General features: G+C 39.0%; 1 protein-coding gene across 1 annotated transcript in view; it reads left to right on the top strand.

Moving 5' to 3' along the window:
• Positions 1-6,102, top strand: part of sat2a.1 (spermidine/spermine N1-acetyltransferase family member 2a, tandem duplicate 1) — a 6,665-nt gene extending 563 nt beyond the window's left edge. The window contains exons 2-6 of the mRNA XM_023396721.2: positions 17-68; positions 1,220-1,303; positions 4,092-4,193; positions 4,353-4,393; positions 4,629-6,102. Coding sequence (XP_023252489.1) covers positions 17-68; positions 1,220-1,303; positions 4,092-4,193; positions 4,353-4,393; positions 4,629-4,796 — 447 coding nt within the window. The 3' untranslated portion in view covers positions 4,797-6,102. The remainder of the gene's footprint in view (positions 1-16; positions 69-1,219; positions 1,304-4,091; positions 4,194-4,352; positions 4,394-4,628) is intronic.
• The last annotated feature ends 3,098 nt before the right edge of the window (positions 6,103-9,200 follow it).

A 9,200-nucleotide genomic window follows, 5' to 3' on the forward strand; every position in this document is an offset into this window, starting at 1 on the left:
CACCACCCCCCTGCAGGAACTGGCTGAATATGAGAAAGTGGCAGACCAGGTGAAAGTCACGCAGAGAGGTAGGTTACTGTATGAGGAGTTAAATGTGCAGTCCTCTGCTTTGACCTTCCATTTAAATTTATTTGACCTTCATAAAGACAAGATGAACTTTAATGGAGGCCCGGACAGATGGGAAATCTATTACTAGCCTTGGAAACAGTATAGACAGAACAATCTCACCATGAAGTCCATTTAATCCAGAACAGCTACTAAATGGACCTTGTGGTGAGATTTTCGGGTTCTACAATGAACATTCAGTGACCCGATGCACTTTTCTTTTCTTTTTTTTGCCAATATGACCAACTCCATCACAGTCAATTGAGATCATGATACAATCAAAAGCTACTAGATGGATCATGTGTTGAGACTGTTTAAGATTTTGCAGTAGTAACTATCATTAGTGTTTTTTTATGTGGCTTTACAAAAATCCAGCAACATTCTGACTGGGACGATAAGACACTGGTGAAACAGGTGGGTATCCCACAAGCAGCCTATATTTATTGCTTGTGCACTGATTCCCAGTATAATATAGTAATAAAAACAGTATTATGTAGGCCTAGACATTTGAAAGTATATGCAGTTAAGTGTGGAATTAGGAAATTAAATGACATGACTCCACTTGCTTCATAAAAGAAAGTATTTTAATAAGTTTTTTTTATTATTTTGGATTTTCTATAGATATGTGTTACATTATATTCCTCCAAATGGAGCAGGTCTTTCATGTTAATTCCTAAAACCAACAATTTATTAAAAACTGAACACAACTAACCAAAACTATACCATAACTAAAATATCTGACTCAGAAATGTGTCTCTATTTTCCTTATTAGCACAAGGTTGCATTGTTGTTGTTCCAGAAACCTTCAGGAAACTTACAAGAAATTATTAGGACGTTAAATTTAGTCTTTTATTAACTTGAAGGTCTAATTGCAATTTCAAAACCCTTTTCATGAAGTAAAAAAAAATACTGAATTGTGGTGGAAAATATTGGATTCAGCCTAAAGAAATGTGTCGGTTTTCAGAATGTGATCTCAAATTTAGCTAAAGCCTGGGGCCGCTGAAAAGAGGCCACCCCCTTTTTGTGAAAAGACCACGGGACATGTGACCTTAATTTTGGGCACTGTATAACGAGTCTATTAATTATAGGTGTTTCTTGTTTTTTTTCTACGCAGTCTTGGAGCAGGACGGTTTCTCCAAGAACCCGTTCTTCCATGGGATCATTGCTGAGGTGCCAGAACAGCACAAAACCAAAGACGGTGAGGGAGAGCCATCAGTAGCACAGTTCCCTTACAACACTTAGCAAATGTCCGACACTAGCGAGCAGCTGTGTATATGTGTGAGTGATGGAGTTCTGCAGATCTATATTTCCATACACAAACTAACATTATTACAAAACCACATGAAGTATATAATGAATAATAAATAATCCTTCTGAAACTGTCTTAAAACCGCACGTGGTAGAAAACTACTCCTGTGCTTCTTTACACACACTGTAGCTCTGGCTGCTCTCTGATCAGTGGTGTAGCAGTAGGTGTTTTCATCACCTCTCTAAAGGAAAGCACCTGTTGTGACCTCACTGTCTGGACTATGGCCAGAAGTGCAACATGCATCGATTTGTCACCTTAGAAATTGCAGTGCAGCAGCATTTTTGCTGCATTGTGCAATTCAGTGCGGATTAACCCTTTAATTTCCGTTTTTCCAACTCAACATCTTAGACAAAAGCTTTCAGGTAAGGCATTTTAAAACGTCATTTACTGAAGTTTGCACCCTTTAAATGCACATTATAAATCAAGCTAACATTATTTATAGATTTAAACTGTTTAAACTAGATTTAAATACTGTTATTCCATCTTCTCCTAACCAGATTCCTTAACCCAAAGTCTACCAGAATAACTGTGTGCTACAGCAAGGAAGAAATAACATTCGTTTTTTGTTTTTGTATTGAAAGGATTGTAATTAAAAAACCAAGAGCAGAGAAACTTGGAATATCCTGGTACTTTTTACAGAAATGGTTCAACCAAAAATGATGTCTGTATGCCAGTATGACTTACACAATGGTTTCTGGCACACATTTCCAGCCCTCACCAAAACAAAAAAAAAAACTGGCCAGTTACTGGGAAAAATTTGAGTCCCAAAAAGGCCATAAAAATCTCTAGACAGCTTTTGCAGGGGGATCTTAAGTGTTTCAAAGCCAATCAATTGCACTGAGTCCAAAAGTCAATTTTACTTCATTATCTCTGAGATTTTTCCGCACTCACAAAGCTCTTGTTGCTGCATATTGATCCAGTAGAGGCGTCTGTCTGTCTTCATGTGCTTCCTCTCGGCCAGCTCCAGCTCCGATGTAGAAAGCTATACACACTATGCTAAATTTAAAGCTGCATTAACTTGACACCACTGACAAAGTGTCACCTCATAAAGCTGATATGCAAACCTGTTAGCTAATGGCTGCTTATGACACATCCAGCAGACACAGAGCAACATTAGCATTCATTTGGAGTCTCATTTTTCTGGCCATTTGAAGTCCATTATTCACTCTCCTGTCCTGTAGCTTTGTTTTGGTCTCAACCAACTCCTGAGAAAAACATTGAGCTTCATGTTCACCAGCTATTAGCTACCTTTGTCTGCTGTTTGGTGCTGGGCAGGGAGTGAGTTTATCAGGGCTTTTTTTCCGCTGAATTCAGGTGCCTGCGTCTGAAAACAGTAACTTTGCGACTCAGGTGACAGATCTCTGTGGGTTCCTCAAGCAACCCCTTTCAAATTGTACTCATACCCAATTAACGACAGCACGTTTGTAGAGAAAGTTAGCAAAATTACATCCGTCAGTAACAAATTACCACATTTTCAGGACAGACTTAAAGAAATAACTAATTAATAAACTGATTGAATTATTTGATCAACTCTTCTGACTGCCATTGACCCATATAAAAAAGGTGAATTGTGCAAAATAGGCTTTAGAGCAGGTTTATCAGCCCATTTATAGCTATAGGTTCTTTGTTATGTAATGTAACAGCATACTGCTGATGTGGCCTCTCTCCTTACACACCACTTACATAACAAGGCTAACACACTGCTTTTCCCCAGAATACAGTAATGAGGACATTAACATACGCTCTGCTGCCCAGCCGGGCCTTTTTCTTCCATGACACAGGCCTTTTTCCATATAGTCACCACTGTCCGCAATCCACTGGCCTCAGATATCTGACTCCATACTGAGCAGTGGCTTCCTGTGTATATGTTTGACTTACAACATTGCCTTACAATGCCTAGATCACCCATGATATAGACATAGAATGACAAACTTTTTGTCATTAGGAGAATTATCATCCAGCTCTGCAGTTCCACTCAGCTCTGTGGAATATTTTAGCATCTTTAGAATCATTGTTTTTATTTTACAACCAGCTCCTTAAATGTGCTGGTTCATTCTCATCGCTCTTATCAGTGTTGTTTCCCTAACCCTAACCCTGAACCAAGTGCCAACTAGCTAACATAGTGCCACATGTAGCAACTAAAGAGCCTAATTTTTCCCTCAGGAGTTGGTATTAGAGTGACACAGCTAAAAAGAAAATTTTGAACTTGCATTCATCAGGTAGTACAAACATGAAATTAAAGCTGCTCCTGTTAGCTAACACATTAGCCTTATTAACTTGATTATCAGCATTAACTATTCATTTGCAAATAAGGAAAAAAATCATAAAATATTGCTATAGAAAAGTTGAAATTAAAGTGATAATCCACCTTCAGTCAATATATACTGGCTGCATTGTTTCCTCAGATGTTGTATCACACCCAAATCTGTAATTTGTCCAAACTGCCAGGCTGCGTTTTTAAAAAAATCTGTGCCCAATAAATCTCTGTGTGGACATGTTTAGCAATTACAGCAAAACACTGGATAATAAATCAAGACTGATTGTGTAACATCACATCTGCAGTAAACTGGCTACTGAGATCAATTCATAAAAATCCAAACAGATATGCAGTTATGAGCACATAACAAAATATTAAAGAGCATGCATTGACTTCATTTTTTTCACTGTTTGCTTTCAGGTCATACGAAGATAGGCTATGCACTTTACTTCTATTCCTACAGCTCTTGGTCGGGGAAAGCCATTTATATGGAGGACTTGTACGTGATGCCAGATTTCAGAGGTACAGCACACTGTCCTAAAAGCAGACATGTCATTGTTGTAATGTAGTGAATATAATTTGTAATAGTGGCCTGGAGAAAACAAGCCAAAAAGTCAATGTAGCATATCTGTACAGTCTGTGCAGGAAACCTCAAGTGTTGACACGGTATCTGTCTTTCAGGGAAAGGCATTGGCAAAGCACTGATGAGCAAGGTGGCGCAGGTGAGTAAAACATCAACTATTTGATTTGTGACGGTTAAGAAATGGAAATGTTGTGCGGACGTTGAACCTTGGGCCTTTTCACTTTTTATACAAAGGTCTTCTTCATTTGCACATTTGAAAATGCTAAATAATGCACATGTCCTGGAGCTTGCACACATTGGTGAAAATTACCATCCCTAATGTCAGAACAGCTGTACTCATATCTGTCTTTTCATTTAACTTTGTTGTCCTGAAGCTGGGCCTGGCTGCCGGCTGCACCCAGCTCAATTTCACCGTTCTGGACTGGAACAAATCATCTCTGGACTTTTACCACAGCCAGGGCTGCTTCAACATCACCACTAAAATGGGCTACCACTGTATGCGCTGTGAGGGAGAGGCACTGGAGCACCTGGCCCAACCCTAACCATCCAACTGGGCTCATGACCTCCTGACCTTTGCAACCATGAGGTCAACCCACACAGTCCAGGGACAGAGCACCACTCAGTGGCCCCGTTCCAATACTTGACTGTTTGCTAAGCTCCGCCCCCCCTTAGTTACTGTTTCTACGTCAGCCAAGCTGCTATGTTTCCAGCACAGCACACATGCTGTGTACCATGATAACAGTGTCAGATTTAACACCTGAAGTTTCAGGTCATTTTTCAAACAATGGGTCTATTATTTCACACAGAAGGAAACAAAAGCAGGATTTCTATTTCTAGCCAACAACTGCCAATTTTGGTGGTTGAAATTACAGCAATGGCAGATATTATCAGCTGTATTTAATTAACATTAGATGTTGAGATACTCAAAAAATTCAAGTAATATCACCCCACAGCTTTTTCCGTTCTCGTCCATGGTTGCTCACCAACTTTTTTATACACAGAGAATCACTTTCACTAAATATTGGCAAACAACACTTCAGCATGTGGAGAAATCCAAAGCTTGACAGGACTGCTTCGCCCGGTAACGACTGCTAAGCTGTGATTGGACAATCATTGTTTGGAGGAGGGGGTTTAGCAAACAGTTAATTAGCTTATTATTTAAATAGTCAATGAGGTAGTTTTAAGTATTGGAACGGGACCTTTGCAATACATATAAGTACATAACCAAGGCACTGAAATCCATGTTTTGTGTTTTCCCTTGTGATATGTCATGGCCTTTGATTTTGGTGTTAAATGGATCTGATAATTTACCTCTTGGCCTAAAAGGTGAAAAAATGATGAGACAGCAGATGACAGGTGTAACAGGTGTGTGTATGGAGGGGGTCATAGTCGTAGGATTTTTAGAGAAAGTCTTCATCACTTAGAAGTGAAATAAGTTTTTGCACAAAGATCCAGAAAAATCTTATACATCGTAAAAACATTGGTGTGTGTTTCAAAAAAGCAACTTTTGGGTGTCCTATCCCTTTAAATCCATGATTAACTATGACAACAGCAACCAAAGAGTCAATCACCTCTCCCCTCGTCTTCCAGATGAGGAGCACTGTAAAGCTGTTGTGAAGCACAATGTTGGTATTTGCACTGTTTTCTTCCTTTTTAAGCTATGTACATACAGAGGGTTCTGGTCATGAAATTGTGCACTTAAGGAATCAGTTGGACTCAACCTAAAACCTTCTTCCGTGCTGCCAAACAGCAAACTCTTGGGGCTGGTTTCAGAGAAATGGATGAAGCTTAGAATCGAACAAAAACGATCCATCTGGTGGAATTTGAAAAATAAAAGAAAATCTTGGACTTGGACTCAGTTTTTGTCTTTGAACCTGTCCAGCTAAAATGAAAGTGGCACAACTCTGGTCTGCACTTCTGTTTTATATCCAGTCTCATTTTAAATAAGAGGGCTTTTGTATCATTTCCAGCCATTTAATGAAAACAGTCTGAGTTGTGATTTATATTTAGTTTGTTTTTCTCTCAATCTAAACAAGCAAGAACCACTGACCCTCCTGTGCAGTTTGCATTTCTTTTCATACTTTGTTTACAGAATAATTCAGTAAAGAATGTGCAATTGTTTTTTGTTTTTTTCCATCTCTGGGGCACTGTGTTGTAAAATACAGTATTTTCCTTCCGTGTGCAAAATCTAAAGAATTCATCCATGTGGAAAAGTACATTTAATGCGTCGTCATCCACGCTATTACAGAGTGCATGACCCAAAAATCAATATAGAGTCCAAGGGAACATGAAAAGATATTTATATCCTCCCTTGTCTGCAACTTCCCATCAGAATGCCAGATGCAGAGCTACAAATTATACAACTTGTAATGCTGTTTCCAACATGGATTCCTCAGACTGTTTCAAAATCAAATCAAAGTTCAACCCTGATTCCTGTCAAATCCACTGAGGTTCTTTGCAATAAATCAAAACAACTTTGCCTGACATGACAAGAAAAGACCTTCAAATGTTTGAAATGTTCATTCAGGTTTCGGTGTGCGGCGTGTGTAGTAACACACAGTGTAACAGTCAGTATGAGTAGACAAAACAACCATGTTGATGTATTGGGTTCATTTCCTCGACTTTGGTGCTATTTAGTTGTCAGGAAGAGGCTACGTGTGTGTTTCCCAGTGGACCATACGCTTTCATATGTTAGTGTGTTTTAATGTGTTGATGTGTCTTACGTGGTCTCTGAAATGGTTAAAAATGAAGATGGTCACGGTTGGGTGAAAACTGTGTGAATCCAAAACTTTTCAGGAACCCAGTGCATTTTTTTTTTTTTTTTTAAAGGCCTTCATGGGATCGAATAAATTCCCTCCACCCACATAGGAGCACGACATCCCTCCATTGAAGTTAAAGCAGGAAAAAAATGGATTCATTGGGTTTTCACATGACATCAGTGAAATGTTTGATGCCATTATTTCACCCAAGTGGCCACAAAAAGTAGCTTTTAGAGTTTTAAGTGTCATTTGCGCTGCCAGAAATCTTGACGCTTAAGAAAATACCAAAAGCCATATTACGTCTAGCCTAGAACCTGCATGAAATTCAAAAGTTGGTTTCATAAAAGTATTTTAGGCTTCCTGTTGTCGCCTGTTCAATCTTGAAAACCAAGAGTGTGTTTTAATGTTTACTTGAGTGCTCTGTTCAGTAGGTGACACTGATCAGAGGAATAAAACCTGTCAGAATGCAGTCAAATAAAGTGATGTGTTGTGTGAATATGTAACTGTGTCGAGCTCACTTCTTTTCTCTGAGTGAATTTATCCACAATCAATAATAATCATTTACCAGGAGGAATGAGCTTATAGGTTTAAAGTGTGAATCTAAAATTATTCATGTTTGGAATAATTACAGCTTCAACTTAAAAAAATAAAGGATAATATGAAAATAAAATAATAAATTACATTCACCTAATGTAAAACTGTAGGCAGTGTGCAGTTGCATTTGACCTCTAGGGGGCGCACTAACACCAACTGTCCCTTTAATCCCAATGAAGAATCAAGATAAAACTTTTGTTCCTGTAAAATAAAATATTCATACATCGTAAAATCAAATGAGAAATATATGTAGCTACTACTGAACCAAAGGAGGAATAGATTAAAACTAAACTGTCCACAGAAGTGCATCAGTGTCACAGTCTGACAAATTACAAGAAAAGAAATATGGATTTCAATTTCAAATGTGGATTCAGGATGATTTTTAGTTGATAAGTCACATATTCACATGACTTAAAAGGTACCCTGAACAGTTTGTGACCACTCATAGTGTAATGGAGAAAAGCTTTCAGGAGTGGGTCCCTGTTTTTGTCACTGTTTTACACAAAGATGGAAGATGCAATACACATTTCTGCTGATGTTTTCAGGCTGTTTCACTGATCAACAGTAGATGGTGTTAACACGCCAATAAAACGCAGCAGCGAGCCAAGAAAGGCAACACAGAAGAAGAGTGCTAGCCAACCGAACATGGATCCACAAGTCACCATTAATTACCTCCACTGAAATAAGATGGAAGAGAATGATGAGTCGTTCTAGTTATAACTTTTCTTTTTAAAACTCAATTTAATTTTTAACTCTTGCTTGATTTGTGTCAGGTCTGGTTAATCGTTTTTCAGGGGTCCCCACAAAATGTGCACTAGGGTCCATGAAAAATTTCTGTCATGCCCTGCTTCTTTATTAAGTTGTAAATGTAGTAGTGGATTGATATTACTTAACCTTCAGAGATATTGCACCAGCTGTGGGACCCCACAAGCGATCACAGTTGAATCAAAGGGGACATTGTTAAAATTCTGCTCAATTCTTATGAAATATTATGAACTTTTACCTCCTGTAAAACTAGAGATACTGCTCTGCGTTAAGGGATCAAAAGCACAACACTTCTAAATGCCAAATCCAAAGCCTAAATACTCTTCCTGTTAGAAACTTGAGGTTTGACTGTGAACATTATTAAGTTTTGCTCCTTAAGCAAAACATTTTTGATTCATTTCTCAGGTTAATGTCCCCGTCTCACTGGAGAGGTTCTCCACTCCGGTCTGTGGCTCACCTGTTGACGGCACAGTGGATTGAAGCGCCACATTCCCAGCCGACACCTTTACCTATACACTACAGCCACCGTGTGGTTACAAACGGAACTGTTACACGCGTGAATGGCACATATTTTCAGGGCATGCGAGTTAATGAAAGTGATTTGAGAAGCAGAGGAAGCTCCGGTGCGCCTAGACTGTTTTCCTTGCGCCCACCTCGTTAGGGTTTTTTTTTTTTTAATACTCTGGATGCCAGCCGGTGTCACAACATCAGAGCTCGCTGCGCGCGCACAGAAAGTTCACCTCCAAGTCTGTGTATATGTGTGTGTGTGTGTGTGTGTGAGTGTGTGTGTGTGTGTGTGTGTGTGTGTGTGTGTGTGTGTGTGTGTGT

The sequence above is a fragment of the Seriola lalandi genome, unplaced genomic scaffold (assembly GCF_002814215.2).
Source record: "Seriola lalandi dorsalis isolate HSWRI2012SDOR001 ecotype SW California unplaced genomic scaffold, Sedor1 jcf7180002054983, whole genome shotgun sequence".
Taxonomy (NCBI): Eukaryota; Metazoa; Chordata; class Actinopteri; order Carangiformes; family Carangidae; genus Seriola; species Seriola lalandi.